Here is an 18,511-nt window from a genome sequence, read left to right on the forward strand (position 1 = left end):
TAAATTATAAACGTGACCATCCACCCCTTAATTTTGACTGTGAAGAATCCAGTGTAACCTTTTAGCTTGGTCACGTCCAGCACAAACACCAAACGTGCCTCGTCCCCTTCATTTCCTAGCTGCTTCCCCCAGTCTCTCGAGAAAACCATCACAATGGTTTCAAATATATATAAGGAAACTAACCTTCCTCTCTCAGCGCTACTCACCCTCTCTTGCGCTTCTGTACCGATACTAGTCCCCCATGGCCCAAGTGTTGGCCATGAAGAACAACACCACTGAAGCTCTCTCCACCTCCTTCCTCACCCTCACATGGGGCACTTCCTCCGACGTCCTCACCAGCGGCATCACCGCTGGTTTACTGCCTACGCTTCCCACCACCGGCCTCATCTTAGTTGCTTCTTTTCTCTTCGTCCTCTTGCTGTTCAGATCTGATAACTTGAAGAAGAGCAAGTCAGTAATTGGGCTTCCGCCAGGACCGGCTCCTTGGCCATTTCTTGGTAACCTTCCGGAGATCTTCTTCAACAGGCCGGCGTTCCGGTGGATCTTGAGACTCACGAAGGATATGAACACAAACATTGCATGCGTCAGGCTTGGGAATGTGCATGTGGTACCCGTCACTTGTCCTGAGATTGCCCGGGAGTTTCTGAAAAAGCAGGATGCAATCTTTGCATCCAGGCCGCTCACAATGGGAACGGAGTATTCCAGCCGAGGCTATCTCTCCATTGCAGTGGCACCATGGGGAGACCAGTGGAAGAAGATGAGGAGGGTCGTGGCATCAGAGATCATGAGCCCCGCCAAACTCCGGTGGCTCCATGATAAAAGAACCGAAGAGGCTGATAACCTCGTCAGATACGTGTACAGCCAGTGCAAATCCTCAGAGGAGGGTGCAGTTGTGGATGTTAGGGAAGTAGTGAGGCAATATAGTGGCAATGTGATCAGGAAAATGATGTTCAACAAGAGATACTTTGGGAAGGGGAGGGAAGATGGAGGGCCCGGAATGGAGGAAGTGGAGCACGTCGATGCATTCTTCACTGTGCTCTCCCATCTCTATGCGTTCTGCGTCTCCGATTATATGCCTTGCTTGAGGTGGTTGGATTTGAATGGGCATGAGGAGACCATTAAGAAGGCCATCAAAATAGTGAACAAGTACCACGATAAGGTGACTGGGCAAAGAATAAAAGAATGGAGGATTGGACTGAAAAAGGAGCCTGAGGATCTTCTTGATGTTCTCATCTCCGTAAAAGACTGCAGTGGGAAACCTTTGCTTACGACGGAAGAAATCAAAGCACAAACAGCAGTAAGTTAGCCAGAACTGAAGAACCGCATTTGTTTCTGTTAGGGAATTTCACTTAAATACCCATTTAAAATAAATTATTTTCAAAAATACTGACGTCATCAAAATATTTCTAAAACTACCCAACTTTGACCGGTCAAATGCCTATGTGGGCAGTCAAAAGCGACACGTAAGCTTTGACTGCTTATGTGTTGCCACATCATCATTGCAATCAACTTACATTGACACGTCGTCTGACACGTCACTATTTTACCACGTCATCTGCCATATAAGCTACCACGTCACTTAAATAAAATATTAAATAATATTTTATTTAAAATAAAAAAATCTTATTAATTTCTTGCCACATAAACCCTCACTTAAGTTTTTTCTCAAAAATCTCTCTCCTCGATATTTCTTTCCCCTCGCGTCTCCTCTCGACCCCTCTCCTCTAGCCGCTGTTGCCACTACTCGCCCCTCGACATCCCCCCCTCGATATTTCTTTCCCCTCGCGTCTCCTCTCGACCCCTCTCCTCTAGCCGCTGCCGCCGCTACTCGCCCCTCGACATCCCCCGCGCCCCCCCCCCCCCCCCCCCCCTCAACCGCTCTCTCTTCGTCTCAACCTCATCTCTCATTATTCTTTTTCGCTCCCCTCTGTTCATCCTCTCGTCGCCCCTTTCTCAAAACCGAAAACTATCATTTCATCTCTTCGGCGCCCTCTCTCTCAAAACCGAACCCTATAATTTCCTCTCAGGGTCCCCCTCTCTTATTACCCTATTATTTCACTCTCTCGCCACCCCTTCTCTCAAAACCGAAGCCCTATTCACCCTCCAAACCCGAATTTGAATTTCAGAAACCGATTTAGCAGGGTGATTTTTTAGGGTTTTTGTTAATTGAATCTAATTACTGTGTTTAATTACTGTATTGATTTTTTTTTTGTGATTTACTGTTTAATTACTGTATTGATTTTTTTTTGTGATTTACTGTTTAATTGTTGTATTGATTTTTTTTTTTTGTGATTTACTATTTAATTATTGTATTGATTTTTTGTGATTCACTGTTTACTGTCAATTGCAGATAAATTAAAATTATTGTAAAGTTTAACTTTAGTTTAGGGATTCCTATGCCATTGAATATTGTATTTTCTGAAGTTGTTAGTTTAATTTTAGTTAATTTGGTTTAATTTTCTGATTTATGAAGTTGCTAGTTGTTGAATAAATTTGAAGTGTCATGGAATGATCATGCCATGTGGTGAGGAGTTTTGGGTGTTATAAATATCCACCACAAGGTTTTTTTTGTTTTGTTTTTGTTTTCTTATGTTTGCCCTAGTTACTAGGATGGGTACAAATTCTGATTAAGAGTAGGTTGGGTCCAATTCAAACTAGGCTGAGTCACCTGCACGGGCGTCCATTAGCCAACGAAACCCGACCCCCATCACTGACGAGGTACGGTTCGTAGTGACTGCGAAGTCATATGGGGCTCTACCAGGGGTGTTTGTTGAATTTGGACTTAGGTGTGTTTTTGCATTGTTAGGACTAGTTATCTGTTATAGAATTAGTTGGATTATTTTTTAAATGTTGAATAATTTTGAAGTTCTATGGAATTATTTTTTTGTTTATGTTATATTGAGTTTCCATGTGTCCTTAGGGATGGGTAGAGAGTCTGATTAAGAGTAGATTGGGTCCAGTTCAAAGTAGGCTGAGTCGCCTGCACGGGCGTCCATTAGCCAACGAAACCCAACCCCCATCACTGACGAGGTACGGTTTGTAGTGACTGCAAAGTCATATGGGGCTCTACCAGGGGTGTTCGGTGAATTTGGACTTAGGTGTGTTTTTGCATTGTTAGGACTAGTTATCTATTATAGAATTAGTTGGATTATTTTTTAAATGTTGAATAATTTTGAAGTTCTATGGAATTATTTTTTTGTTTATGTTATATTGAGTTTCCATGTGTCCCTAGGGATGGGTAGAGAGTCTGATTAAGAGTAGATTGGGTCCAGTTCAAACTAGGCTGAGTCGCCTGCACGGGTGTCATATGGGGCTCGTTGATCTAAATTTCCTTTCAAAAGATCCTAAATTCTACATGGTATCAGAGCAAGGAGTTTAGGATCCTTCTTGATGAAGTTATTATGGAATCTGTTCAAGAAGTTGTAAAAGAAGGAGTTCAGTCATGAAGAGATAAGTTCATTCTCTTCTTATTTACATTTTGTTTCCTTTCCTTATTTACATACTCCTTTTTACTCTTTTTCTTCTTCTTGAACTTTGAATCACATCAAGTCAAGATAAATCTTTATATATTGTGAAGATTTATTTTTATGACTAAATTGATGTTATAATCTTGATCTTCTTGTAAATCAATTACAAGCGTGATCAAGATCATTTGCTGTTTGCGACTTATTAAGATTGATGAGTGAGATTCAATTACCTTTATGTAACTTGGATCAATCTCATTTGAGGTAGAATTCCAGAACACGTTGTTGTAACTTCTCCTTTTTGATGTTGCTCATGGGTTTGCATTATGTTGTTGGATGCCCATTATATGTTTGCTAAAATCCCAGCAGTTATTTGCCCTTTGTAGTTTCTTTTGAACTTCAACAATTGAATTTTTTTTTACGTTGAAGTATCCCATGAGCTGAAGATAAATTTCTTCCAAGTATCTTGATTTGCCTTTAAATTTTCTCTAAATATTTTTTTCTATCTCTCGGTTTGTGTTGGAGTTTGGATTAAGGCCTAACTGGTTGCATCTTCCTTCTTCTCTTTGTTTTTAAGAATACAAGAGGAGTTGAGTGATGGCTGGATTTTATTCTCACTTGCTAAAGGCACAAATTTGTTGATAATTTGATGCTTGCTATCGTGAAAGAAATTGGTTCTTGTTCTCTTTTTTGGTGACTGATTTGGTCCACAAGCTCTTCAAATTACATTGAGCAATTGTTATTTGAAAAAGGCCCCTTCCCTTGACCTCCACATATGACTTGCCTCATCATGGAGAGTGGACACAACAGTAATAAGAGTGATATACTCCGTATTACTATGATTCCACTAAGAGGTCTCTCCAATTACATGAGCTGCTCACAATTGGTCCGGAGGGTTCTTATTACTCGTGACCTCTTAAGCCACGTTATTAAATTTCCTCCTTCGATTGATGAAGAACATGAGACCTACCACAAGTGGGTTAAAAATGATAACATGGTGATAAGTTGGCTCATCCATAGCATGGAAGAGCATGTGGCCAACAATGTGGTCCACTTGGAAACTACCAAGGATATATGGGACACTTGTGCTAAGCTTTACTCAAGTACTGCCTCATTACAAAAAGTATATGATGTCTTAAAAAATATGCTGCATACGAAACATGGAGATAATATTCACTAATTTTTGGCCCAGTTTCGAGGCCTTCTCCAAGAATGGAAAATAGCTTAGCCATACTCCACTGATATTTCCATTCAAGAACGACAACGAGAATATTTGGCAATAGCCATTTGCTTATCGAATATTAAACCTTACCTTGAGGTTGCAAAAACTCAGCTTCTAAGTTCTTACGCTCTTCCATACTTCGATGACATTAGTGCTACATTACTTCAGATACTTGATCCATCCCCTCCTATTGATGCCGCGTCAGCGATGTTCTTTGGCAATCGGGGTACATCTTCATCATACCGAGGATGGGGCAGAAATATGAGAGGGGGTCGAACTATGAGAGGGGTTGAAAATAGAGGTGGTCGAACGGGTCCGAATAATTCCGGTACTGAGCCTCGACTTTGCACTTACTATGGTGGTCAGAACCACCTTGTGGCAACATGCTGGAAACTTCATGGCAAGCCTGATTGGGCCACGGCTAACCCAGTCTCTGTTAGTGTTGAGAAACATGAAGATAAGGTTGAATCATCCTTCAAAAATGTGACTCTTTCTATTGAAGACTATGTTGCATTTCATAAAATGAAGTCCTTCATAGAATCCTCTATTCCCTCATCATCTACTGCTGCTACTACTATTGCCTCAGGTATGTTTTCTTCCTCTTCTTCCTCTTCCTCTTGGATCATCAACTTGGGGGCCTCTGAACATCTATCAGGTAACAAACACTTATTGCAGTCCTTATCTCCTTGTTATCCTAGAAATTCGTTACTATTGCTAATGGTACCCAAACCAAGGTCCTTGGCAAAGGTTCCTCCTCTCTTACCTCATCTATTCCCCTTCAAGATGTTTTGTTTGTCCCTCAATTTCCTTTAAATTTGCTCTCGGTTAGTCAATTAACCAAACAATTAACTTGCTCTATCACCTTCTCACCGTCTTCTTGTGTATTTCAGGATCTCATTACGAAGCAGGTGATTGGTGGTGGCCATGTAAAGGGGGGTTTGTACTACTTCACTCTTCCACCATTAGCTGCATTATCATCCACTACATCTGAGGCCCAACTTTGGCACAACCGACTTGGTCATCCGTATACCCCTTCACTTCGTTCTTTGCTTCCGTCCTTAAAAGAACTTTCTAATTTCAGTTGTGAGGCTTGTCAATTAAGTAAACATATTAGGAGTACATATTCTCCTCGTCTTACAACTACAAGTACTACTCCTTTTGAGCTAATACATTCTGATGTATGGGGACCTTTATGTGTCTCAAATATTTGCCAAGTTAAATATTTTGTCATTTTTGTTGATGATTTTACCCGAGTGACTTGGTTATATTTATTTAAAGAGTGTTCAGAAATTCTTCCTTTGTTTAAAAATTTTTATACTATGGTCTTGACACAATTTGGGAAGAAAATTCAAATCCTTAGATCTGATAATGCTAAGGAATACATGTCTAATGAATTCAAATCATTTTGTGAGAGTAATGGGCTTATTCATCAAACATCATGTGCCTATACTCCTAAAAAAAATGGTGTTGCTGAAAGGAAGAATCGTCATCTTCTTGAAGTTGCTGGGGGCCTCCTCTACTCCATGAAGGTACCCTATTTCTATTGGCCTCATGCTATACTTATAGCATGCTTTTTATTAATAGGTTACCTTCATCATAAAACTCCTTACTCTGTGTTATTTAATGGAGAAGATCCTTTTTCTCTTCCTTTGAAAGTGTTTGGATGTACGTGTTTTGTTCATGTTACATCCCCGCATAAAAATAAACTTGATCCTTGGTATATGAGGCACATTTTTTTGGGGTACTCTCGCATCCAGAAAGGTTATGTTTGTTACAATCCTACCCTTCCGAGGATGGTTATCTCTAGGGATGTGACTTTCTTTGAGGACACCTCCTTCTAATCCCATGATGCTCCTCTAGGATGGACTTGTCCTTCTACCACTCCTTGTCCGCTTGTGCCTTTCAATCTTGAAGTTAATCCAACCCCTGATGCACCGGCCGTACCTTCACCTGTGGAGTTGTCGGATCCACCAGAGGTAAGTCCTTCTCCTTCTATGTATGGGCCTGAATTTGATACTTGACCTATTGCTTTAAGAAAGGAACGTCGTTCTTGTACTACTTCACATCCTATCTCAAATTTTATGTCTCACCATCGCTTGTCTTCCGAGTGTTTTTAGTTCCTTGCGTCTCTTTCTTCTACTTCCATTCCATAGTCATATCAGGATGCTTTGAGGCATCCAGGATGGAAGACGGCTATGGATGAAGAAATGCACACCTTATACGAAAATCAAACCTGGTCCTTTACATCATTCCCAAAAGGTAAAAGACCGGTTGGTTGTAGATGGGTTTTTTCGGTAAAACATAATCCGGATGGATCAGTTGCTCATCTTAAAGCTCGACTCGTTGCTAAGGGCTATACGCAGTGCTATGGGATAAGATTATGAGGATACCTTCTCTCCTGTTGCAAAATTGAATTTGGTACGCATCATCTTATCTATTGCTGATAACTCATCATGGCCTGTCTATCAATTGGATGTTAAAAATGCTTTTTTAAATGGTGATATAAGTGAGAAAATTTATATCGTTCAACCACCTGGTTATGTGGTTGAGGGGGAGTCAGTATGCCGGTTAAAAAAATCTTTATATGGGCTTAAGCAGTCCCCTTGGGCTTGGTTTGATAAATTTAGTCAAACACTTCTACGGTTTGGTTTTCATCGGTGCTCGGTTGATCATTCCGTATATTATAAGATACTGTCAAAGGGAAAATATTATTGGCCGTATACGTGGATGATATTATCTTAACCAGGGATGATGCTCTAAGCATACTAGAGGTGAAGAAGATGATATGTCAGGAATTCAAGACTAAAGATCTTGGTATGCTTAAATATTTTTTGGGTATAGAAGTTCTTTAATCCAAACATGGGATAATATTGTCTCAAAGGAAATATGTCTTGGATCTCCTTTGAGAAACATGAATGAAGGGTTGTAGACCAGTCGACACACCTATGGATACAAATGTAAAATTATGTGACACAAATGAAGAAGATATTGATATTGGCAAATATCAAAGACTTGTGGGAAAACTGATTTATCTCACGGTAACTAGGCCCGACATATCATATGATGTAAGTATGGTGAGTCAATTAATGCACAAACCACAAATTACCCACTGGCAGGCTTAAGAGAGAATATTACGTTACCTGAAAGGAGCTCCAGGAAGAGGATTGATGTATAAAAAACATGGGCACTTCAACATAAAAGGCTTCTCAGATGCAGATTGGGCTGGATCACCTGATGATTGAAAATCTACATCAGGATGTTGTACTCTGGTTGGAGGAAACTTGGTTACATGGAAAAGTAAGAAGCAAAATGTAGTTGCAAGATCTAGCGCCGAAGTAGAATAGAGAGCAATGGTCCGTACTGTTAGTGAAATTTTATGGGTTAGGACCCTTCTTACCGAATTAGGTTTTTATAAAAAAAGGTCCATGGGTCTGCATTGTGATAATCAAGCAGCCATTCATATTACTTCAAATGCAATTTTTCATGAAAGAACGAAACATATTGAGGTGGATAGTCATTTTCTACGGGAGAAGTTTCAAGCAAGAATAATCTCTCTCAAACATGTGTCATCTCAAGAGCAAGTAGCTGATATTCTCACTAAACCCATTACATCTAAAATCCTATCGTTTATATGTGATGGGTATTTATGATGTCTTTTCTCCTCCATCTTGAGGGGGAGTGTTGGAAGATGGGCTCAAGCCCACAAGCTCAAGGCAAGAAACTCACACGTCAAAGGAGTTGCACATGTGTGAAATATGATACGTCACTTAAAGATGGCATAGAGGTGTAAATATGTGTTCTTTTTATGTCTTTTATTTCATCAAGTTGTAGCCCTAAGGGCATTGTAAAGATTATAAATGAAGGCATTGGCTAAGAGGTAAAGCATTGAAGCACTCTCCTCTCTTTCCACAAATTCGTCCAGCCTTCGCTTTCACTTTGACACAAAGCTCTTCTCCTTTAATCCAAACTCTTTCCTTCCACGTCCTTCTTCTCCTCCTGTCCTTCTCTCTTCCTCGTTGATCTAAAGTTCCTTTCATGAGATCCTAAATTCTACAATATGTACAGTCAAAAGTGACATGTAAGCTTTGACTGCTTACGTGATGATATGTCGTCAGGTCACATAAGCACCCAAAGACTCTCATGACGTGTGACCCGGTACATCATCAGGAAGCCTACATAGAGGATGATGTCGTTTCCCAATGATGTGGTAGGGTGATGTGTTGTTTGATTATTTGGTGTTGATGTGGCACCATGTAAGCAGTCAATTCTCAATGTCACATTTGACTGTACACATGTGTAGTTGACAAGTCAAAGTTGAGTATTTGTGATATTAAGTTGAAAAGTTGCTTATTCGTGTTATTATTTTAAAATAATTTGGTAGTAAAATAAAATACGCTAATTGGAATTAAATTACAAGTCTCATAAACCAATATGAATTATTTCTTTCAAAGAACTCATAGAAAGATTTATTGAACAATCCTCATTCCTCTCCCCTTCCCCGCCATTGACTTGCTTGAGATTTGTTAGTATGTGTACTAACAATGGGACTAATCTCCTCCATTCACATGTGAAATATAAATGTGACCCATTTATATGGAAATATAAGTTCCATCAATCCTCTTCGTGCAACTAAAGTATCAAGTCAATGCTTGTCATAGGAAAAGTTCACTTAAAAGGAAGAGGTAGCACTATTTGAAATGGGTAAAATGAAGTGTCATGCTTTCATGGGAATAAGAAAAGGTTTTACTACATGAATGGCTGAAGAGTTTGACTATCAAAGACCTAAATAGGGTGTCCCAAGTAGATAACGAAAAATTCTTTGACTACCACTAAGTGAGATTCTCTATGATTGGATTGATATCTAGCACATTGGTATACTAAGACCATTATACCTCATCTACTGGCTGAAAGGTCAAGTAGGGATCCTATCATGCATCTATACAATTTTTTATCTATGGCTTACCGGAGTTTTCCGAGTCTAGTTTCAAGGATGAACGCATGTATTTGTAAATTTACTTAAGATTTTCAATGTTGAATCTCTTAAGCAATCCCTTTGTGTTTTGGACTGAATTATGAATGTGCCATTTTCAGTTTGTGTTACTTGAAGTCCAAGGAAGAATGTGAGTTCACCCATTAAACTCATTTCAAACTCATTCTTCCTTACGTTAGAAAATTCTTCATAATGAGAGGGATTTGTAGAAACAAATATGAAATCATTCAGATAAATTTGAACGATACTCATGTCGTGATCATGGTTCTTACTGAATAGAGTCTTATCTATGCTTCCTCTATTATAGTCATTCTTTTTCTAAGAATTTTCTTAGTCTTTAATACCACGCTCTTGGGGCTTTCTTTAACATAGATAATGCTTTATTCAATTTGTATGCATGGTCAGGTTTACTCACATCTTCAAATCCTTTGGGATAACCCTTAGAGACCCATTTAAGGGCCATTTTTAATCTTAAATTTTCAAATGTGGGCATAGTGATCCAATTCATTGCAATAGTATCATCTAATATGAGAAATGCGAAAGAACTTATTTTTCTTTATTCTGTTCTTCCCAACTTTCCTTTTGGCTGTGGAATTGAGAGACAATGTTTTGACTTGCTTCTCTAAGTCTAAGCTCTTATTCTCAAAAGCAAGCCTATAACATGATAGTTTGTCTATCAATCAATTGTCTTGAGGCATTAGTTATGTGGCTTTCAATTGTCCCCTTCAAGACAATTAACTCTTCCTTGAGCTTTGCAATCTCATATAATTAATCATTATATTTATTTATATTTATTTAGACTATGAATAGATTTTTCCAAAAGTAGTTCAAGTTCATGCTCATAGTCTAAGTCGCTTGCCTTTTCGGAAATTGTAGACTCGTTATCAATTTCTTCAAAACCCATGAGTCCTACATCACTTTCTTCTTCTTCCGATTGGCTAGACTCTTCCTCCATTGCATCCCAAGATGAGATCCAAACTTTCTTCTTGTTGTTCTTTAGATCTTTGCTTCAAGATGGGATTCTTTTTTATAATTTAGGACACTTTTTCCTTCTATGTCCTGGTTTACTACACTCAAAGCAAACATCAAATTTCTCTTGAAATTTATGATTTTGAGCTCCAAATTGGCCCTTTTTAAGGTTTTTCTTTTTCTAACAAACTCCTTGAAGATATATAATGATAAAACTTATTTCAACTGAGCTCTCTTCTCAAGAACTACTTCTTGCAGATGTTTTGGCACTAAGTGAAATTTCTTCTTCTTAGGTTGGTCATCCTCTACATCTTCAAGTTCCATCTCCTATGCGAGAAGAATTCCAAGTAGCTTTATGGTTCTAAAGTTAGCATTCTCATGAATGGTTATCTTCCTCATGTTCCATGACTTTGGAAATGCCTTAAGAAGCTTGTCATTTGTCCTATACAAGGAAATTTCTTCTCCTAAGATATTCAACTCATTTATAATATGAGTGAACTTTGAGTTCATCTCAGCTATTGAGTCACCCAGTTTCATTTTGAATTCATCATATTGGCCTATCAAAATGTTGATCCTAGAATATTTTTAGTCTAGTGGTTGCTATGTGTAACCCCATGTTTTTCCCAAATTTTCTTAGGGGTCTTACATGTGGAGACCTTATTGAAATCATTTGGTCGTAACGCACATAAAAAGAGATTTATGGCCTTGGAGTTGGTTTGGATTTGCTCCTTGTGTTCCCTAGTTAATTAATTATATACCTTTACAACCAAGATGACATTTTCTAGATTTTTTTGGCTCAAATGGTCCATTCTCGGTTACAAGTTGAATGTCTCAATCCATGGATTGAAGAAAGAACTTTATTCTTACCATAGAATATCCACAATTGTTTCCATTAAATAGCGATGGATGGTTGGCCCAGGTGGCATCTCAAGAGGATGGTGGATTGTGTTCTTCTGTTATGATCCTAGGTTCAATGTTTGGCTTTCCACTACCTACCAGGTCTGTCTTTTGGGTAGTATTGGCTAGGTGCTTAACATTGATCTCAGCTTGGGATGCTATAAGATGAAGAGTCTAGCCACTCGAAAGAAGAAGAAAATGATGTAGGACTCTTGGCAATTGAAGACAATGATGAGGAGTCTACCACTTCATAAGAGGTTTGTCTTCAAGCCAAGGCATAAAAAAATGTTTGGATTTTGGATAGCAGTTGCTCGAGGCACATGACCAATGATATGAAGAAGTTTGTTGAAATCAATCCCAAAGATGGAGGTTACGTAACTTTTGGAGACAATAACAAAGGTACCATAAAAGGAATTGGTAAAATCGGTACTTCAACCTCTTTCTTATCCTATGTGTATTATGTAGAAGGGTTGATGCATGACTTAGCATTAATCAATTCTATGAAATGGGAAACAAAGTCTTATTTTAATAGGGCAAATGCTTAGTAAAGAACTAAAACGATGAACTAGTTCTAGGGGGAAAAAGAAATTGGAATTTCTATGTAGTTACCATAGTTAATTTTTCCTCAAATAATGTCATTTGTTTGGGTGCAAAGTAATGACACGAAAGACTTGGACATATAGGAATATATTAGTTGAACAAATTAGTTAAAAAGAACCTAGTGAGAGGACTACTAGATCAAAAAAATTTAAGAGAGAGGCTTCGTGATGCTTGCCAACTTGGAAAGCAATGCAACATTTCTTTCAAATCTAAAAACAAAGTTTCAAGTTCTCATCATCTTTAACTAATTCACATGGACTTAGTTGGACCTACTCAAACCTTATGCCTAAACAGGAAGTATCTCACCTCATCGTACATGACTATTCAAGGTTCACATGGAAGGATTTCTTAGCTCATAAGTATAATGTTTTTCCAACCTTCAATAAACTATAAAGTATCTGTTTCATTTTCTTTTTTTTAATAAAAAATTATTGTATTTCAAACAATTGTACGACTTCCCCTTATCTAAACATACTAGATTGTCATTTTCTTTGAGCATAATCTCTAGTAAAACATCTTTTGAAATGTTGTGTGTTGATATCTGGGGGGTTACCAAATTATATTTATTTTTGGGACCCAATATTTCTTCACCATAGTTGATGACTTTACTAGATGCAGATGAATTTATTTGATGCGCCACAAATCTGAAACTCAGACTCACCTGACTAATTTCATTAGTATAGCAGAAACCCAATTTTCTTCCAAGGTGACAATTGTGCGTAGTGATAATGACTCTGAATTTATTCTTGCGACCAACTACTTGTCCAAATGCATTGTCCACCAAACAAGTTGCATTCTCTCTCCGCAATAGAATGGAGTAGCAGAATGCAAACATTGACACTTGCTAAACATGGCCCGAGCCTTCCTTTTTCAAGCCTATCTTCCTAAAAGATTTTGGGAGAATGCAATTTTTAACTGTTGCTTATCTAAAAAATGGAACACTTACCCCAGTTTTGCAAAGTAAATCACATTATGAGCAATTATTTAATATTGTACCCAATTACTCACATTTATGGGTATTTGGATGTTTATGTTTTGCCTCCACTCATGCCCACAAACCATCCAAATTTGATGCGCATGCAATCCGTTGCATTTTTCTTTGGTACACAAAGGATATAGAGTATATGATGTTGAAATACATAGAGTGTTTATCTCCCAAGATGTTACTTTCTTTGTAAAAAGAATTCTTTCTTAAACACATTTCTGCTGCAAATAGGACTCCCACTTTTCTTCCTCCCATAGCATCTGGCTTTTATGATGACCCTATACCAGACTCACTGTAACGGTCCCTAGTCATGGATAAAGTAACACGGCGTGGAACTTGAGACTCCAGCACTGGAAGTGAGGGGCTGCTCTTGGTAAGGAAGGATAAAAATTCTTTCTTTATGCTAATCTCGGGTTGGAGGAAAGAATCTCCTTTATGAGGTTGATCTACTGTCTTAGTGTAAGGGCAGAGGGCCCTTACTGCTGCTGGTCGGATAGGAAAAGAAAGCTCCTTCTTTTGGATCACGGAAAAGAAAGTTTGATCCCTCCTTGCTGCTGCTCGTGTTAGGGTTGCAACCCCTAAAACATACAGCCCTAGAGCCTATGGTTGAGACTCCTTACCTGGCTTCTTATTGCTCTCAACGTTGGGAAGAAACCTGCTTTAGAGTTGCTCGTGGTAGGATGAGGAGAAAACCTCAATTCTTGTTCGGAAAGAGAAGGAGAATCCTTCTCTTGCTGCTTGTGATGAAAAAGAGGTTGGAGCCTCTGTTTGAACTCGGAAAAGGGACAGCAAAATCCCTTCTCTTCCTCGGTATGGATCAATGGAATAGTAATCAAGAATGGTAGAGAGATATGAAGATTCTAAGGGAACCTTGACCTAGAGATCATCAAGGGAGACTTCCAAAGCCTAGAGCTCGTCAAAGAGAACTCCAAGTATGTTTAACCTAATAATCAATGCTTGCCTTTTCTCTATTTCTTTACCCTTTAAATAATGTTTGACGTCATAAGTGTTTTAGGGCTAAAAATGATATTTCTGCCCCTACGTCCATACTCCTTACATACTTAATGAAAAATTATACTTAAAGCAATATAAAATATGAAATATAAAACTAATGAACTCGGTGAGTCATTGCCTCCTTCTTTGAGTGACTCGGTGTGCTATTGAGTCCACAACACTCACCTACTTAGTCAGAAAGTCATGAAATTGTAAATGTTGATAATGCTTCTTCCCTTGCCACCCTATGCTCACCTCCTATCTACCAGACCAATTAAGTTACTAACTTCCTTCAAAATTTTCATGTGGAAGCGACCCTACCGTCATGACCTGAACAATCATCTGCTTCTGGCGAGGTCACAATATCAAGTATACCTTATGAACTGTCTCTTGTGTTTTCTTATGCCCAGTTATCCGACTCTCATAAAGCTTTTTCCAATTCATTAACTATTACCAAAGAACCAATTAGTTTCTTACAGGCCATATAAAGTAAAGCTAGAGGATCCTAAATGGCACCAAGCCATGCATGATGAAATTCAAGCATTACAAGCTAATCACACATGGACACTTATCTCTCTTCCACCCGGCAAGAAACCCGTTGGATGTAAATGGGTATACAAAGTGAAGCTTTAGTCTGATGGCACCACGAGCGTTTACCCTAGTTGTCAAGCTGGTTACTATATGTGTCTGTTAAGCACCTAGCCAATACTACCCAAAAGACCGGCCTGTTAGGAGCGGAAGACATAGGTACTTAACCCAGGACCATAACATCACACCCCACCTTCGTGAGCCGATGACCACGGCGGCGTAACGACACTGGCCCAACCCGGTGGCCTACTCTAGCGGCGGCCTACTCCTAGTGCCCCTTCGCAGTTCTCCAGGTCGCCCCCTCCGCTAGGTCGCCCCTTCCAAACCTACCAGTAATTTTAATCCAGCCTTTGCGCGCCCCGGGACTCGAACTTGCGACGTGGGAGCCCGCTCTGATACCAAATGTTAAGCACCTAGCCAATACTACCCAAAAGACCGGCCTGTTAGGAGCGGAAGACATAGGTACTTAACCCAGGACCATAACAGTGTCCTACTGAGTGCTTCACTATTCAAGGATGGCATCTTCGCCAACTCGATGTCAATAATGCTGTTACAATGTGGGACCCACCATGGCCCACAAGTTGGTGGGACCCCCCATGAGCTCGAGAGGTGTCAACAAGAGTCCTCATACAAAGTGACTCTAGCTAAGAGATAAGGAACATGTGCTAGAATTAAATAGAAGATTTGAAGATCTAGTGGGACCCACAAAGATACCATGAGCTGGTATCTCTATCTGCATGAGCTGGAAGATCATGTGGGACCCAAAAGATAAGACCTAGATTTGGTTCTCTAGCTTGATTCACGTCCTTAAAGAAGGTGTTTGTAGTTGAGTTAAATTAGCCTCTTAAATAGATAATGTAATCTTATCATAATAGCTCATCTTAGAGAGTTCTAGTTGGAGTGTAATTAGGAGTCCTAAGGTTAGTTGTACATGGACTCTATCACCTCCTCAACTATAAATAGAGGTGATTTTAATTCGGAATTATTCAAGCAAGTTACTTCTTTGTTTCTCCTCTCTTGTGTGAAGTCATTGCCTCCATCTTTGAGTGACTCAGTGTGCTATTGAGTCCACAACACTCACCTACTTAGTCAGAAAGTCATGAAATTGTAAATGTTGATAATGCTTCTTCCCTTAACATACCTTCTCCCACTCCCTTGCCACCCTATGCTCACCTCCTATCTACCAGACCAATTAAGTTACTCAACTTCCTTCAAAATTTTCATGTGGAAGCGACCCTACTGTTAAACAATCATCTGCTTTTGGCGTCGTAAATCAAGTATACCTTATGAACTCTCTCTCGTGTTTTCTTATGCCCAGTTATCCAACTCTCATAAAGCTGTTTCCAATTCATTAATCATTACCAAAGAACCAACTGGTTTCTTACATGCCATACAAAGTGAAGCTAGAGGATCCTAAATGGCATCAAGCCATGCATGATGAAATTCAAGCATTACAAGCTAATCACACATGGACACTTATCTCTCTTCCACCCGGCAAGAAACCCGTTGGATGCAAATGGGTATACAAAGTGAAGCTTTAGTCTGATGGCACTGCAAGCGTTTGCCCTAGTTGCCAAGCTAGTTACTATATGTGTTCTACTGAGTATTTTCGCTATTCAAGGATGACATCTTCACCAACTCGATGTCAATAATATTGTTACAATGTGGGACCCACCATGGCCCCACAAGTTGGTGGGACCCACCATGAGCTCAAGAGGTGTCAACAAGAGTCCTCATACAAAGTGGCTCTAGCTAAGAGATAAGGAATATGTGCTGGAATTAAATAGATGATTTGAAGATCAAGTGGACCACAAAGATACTACGAGCTGGTATCTCTATCTGCATGTGCTGGAAGATCATGTGGGACCCACAAGACAAGTCCAAGAGCTGGCTCTCTAGCTTGATTCACGTCCTTAAAGAAGGTGTTTTTGGTTGAGTTAAATTAGTCTCTTAAATAGATAATGTAATCTTATCATAATAGGCTTATCTTAGAGAGTTCTAGTTCTAGTTAGAATGTAATTAGGAGTCCTAAGGTTAGTTGTACATGGACTATATCACCTCCTCAACTATAAATAGATATGATTGTAACTCAGAATTATTCAAGCAAGTTACTTCTTTTTTTCTCCTCTCTTGTGTGAAGTTTTTCTCTCTAATCTCTCTTATTTTCCTTCTCTTCTCTCGCTACCCGAAAGCTTTTCTCTTTTTCTCTTTTTTATTTATCTCTCCCCTTGTTGGAGGTATTATTCATGGGGTCCTAAATTCAACATGTTATCGGACCTACCAATTTAGGATCCCCATTATGCTCTATGAAGATATGATTAAAAGCTGCTCATAGAAGGCTCCTTATGAAGCAAGATTGAAGCTCATGAGATAAGTATTTATTTATCATATTATTAAATTTATGGTACTGGTTTTTAGTATTAAGAAGTGTTTTATAGATGTCCTTATCCATGTTTTCATCTTATGAAATTATGATAATATTTGCATCTTGGATTATCTTTGATTATAGGAGATTATCAAGGCATTTTTTGTCGGTTCACACAATAATGTGACAGAGACCAGTGCATATTGGACTTTTTTTATAAATCTGTGGGAACAAGATTTTGGGATAAATAAGGATGATATTGAGCCTTTTATGAGTTATTATCCATTAAAATTATTTACTTAGTTTTTATGCTAAGCATCTCCATTAACCGAGTTGGTTAAAGCCTTCCAGTTGGTCATATGTTGATTACTTGATTGGAGAACTATTTTACTTGATTTGTCTACTATGGCTGAAGATCATATGAGTCACAAGAGTGACATACTCATAATCACCACTGTACCCTTACAAGGGGGGGTATCGAATTTTATGAACTGGTCCACATCGGTTTGTCGGTTTCTTATTACAAAGGACCTAGTTGGTCATCTCACCAACCGTGGACCACATATTGATGAAGATGATATATTTCATACCAAATGGTTAAAGGAGGATACATTGCTTATTAGTTGGATGATCAACAGTATGGAAGAACATGTCTCCCATAATGTCCTTCAGTAGAGATGGCTAAATAAATTTGGGAGACATGCGCCAAGTTGTATTCAAGCTCCGAAAACTTACAAAGGCCATATGATATTTTACAACAGATGCTTACCACCAAACAAGGAGACAATATACATGAATATTTGGCCCGCTTTCAAGGCTTTCTTAAGGAATGGAAACTTGCCAAGCCAACCTCTACAAATATCTCTATCCAAGATAAACTGAAAGAGGCCTTGATAACTGCCATATACCTTGCTAACATTAAACTGCATCTTGAAGTTGCTAAGACTCACCTTCTTAGCTCTTCCACGGTTCCCACTTTTGATGATGTATGTGCTACACTTCTCTGTATTCCAGACGTATCTCCCACTACTATTGAAATACCATCCTCTATGTACTCTAGACATAGTGGCACACCATCTGACCAAGGACAAGGCCGAGGCCGAGGCAGATTTTATAGAGGAGAAAGAGGAAGAGGTGGAAGGACTGGTTTTGACTGAACAGATGGGAAGGTATGTACCCAATGTAAGGGATATGGCCACACTAGAGACACATGTTTTCATCTAAAAGAATGCTTTGTATGTGGTAGATTGGGCCACTCTCGCGAAAGATCTTATAAAGCTAATGAGAATAAGGTTAACCAAGCCTTAGTGAGTGATACAAAAGTAGAGTACTCTACCACAACAACTGCAAAGCATACTTTTACTGACGAAGACTATGAACTATTCCTGAAAATGAAGACTGTTGGAAGATAAGCTCAAGCCTACACGACCAAGGAAGG

At 39.0% G+C, this 18,511-nt stretch overlaps 1 protein-coding gene across 1 annotated transcript; it reads left to right on the plus strand.

Moving 5' to 3' along the window:
* The first annotated feature begins 241 nt into the window (after nucleotides 1–241).
* LOC137942842 (tryptophan N-monooxygenase CYP79A68-like) lies at nucleotides 242–18,485 on the plus strand. The gene is made up of 4 exons (XM_068788576.1): nucleotides 242–1,285; nucleotides 4,282–4,359; nucleotides 18,088–18,242; nucleotides 18,320–18,485. The coding sequence occupies exons 1-4, from the start codon at nucleotides 242–244 to the stop codon at nucleotides 18,483–18,485; spliced, it is 1,443 nt and encodes a 480-aa protein (XP_068644677.1).
* Nucleotides 18,486–18,511: the final 26 nt, after the last annotated feature.

This window comes from Aristolochia californica, unplaced genomic scaffold, assembly GCF_029961685.1.
Source record: "Aristolochia californica isolate CCGP_79_NKW_82.1479 unplaced genomic scaffold, dmAriCali1.0.hap1 SCAF_10, whole genome shotgun sequence".
In the NCBI taxonomy this organism is placed as follows: Eukaryota; Viridiplantae; Streptophyta; class Magnoliopsida; order Piperales; family Aristolochiaceae; genus Aristolochia; species Aristolochia californica.

Coding starts and splice junctions, on each gene's coding strand:
- LOC137942842 (XM_068788576.1), top strand. CDS start 242: ATGGCCCAAGTGTTGGCCATGAAGAACAACACCACTGAAGCTCTCTCC. Junction 1,286..4,281: donor TTACGACGGAAGAAATCAAA/GCACAAACAGCA, acceptor AACAGTAATAAG/AGTGATATACTCCGTATTAC. Junction 18,243..18,319: donor TTGACTGAACAGATGGGAAG/GTATGTACCCAA, acceptor TGTATGTGGTAG/ATTGGGCCACTCTCGCGAAA.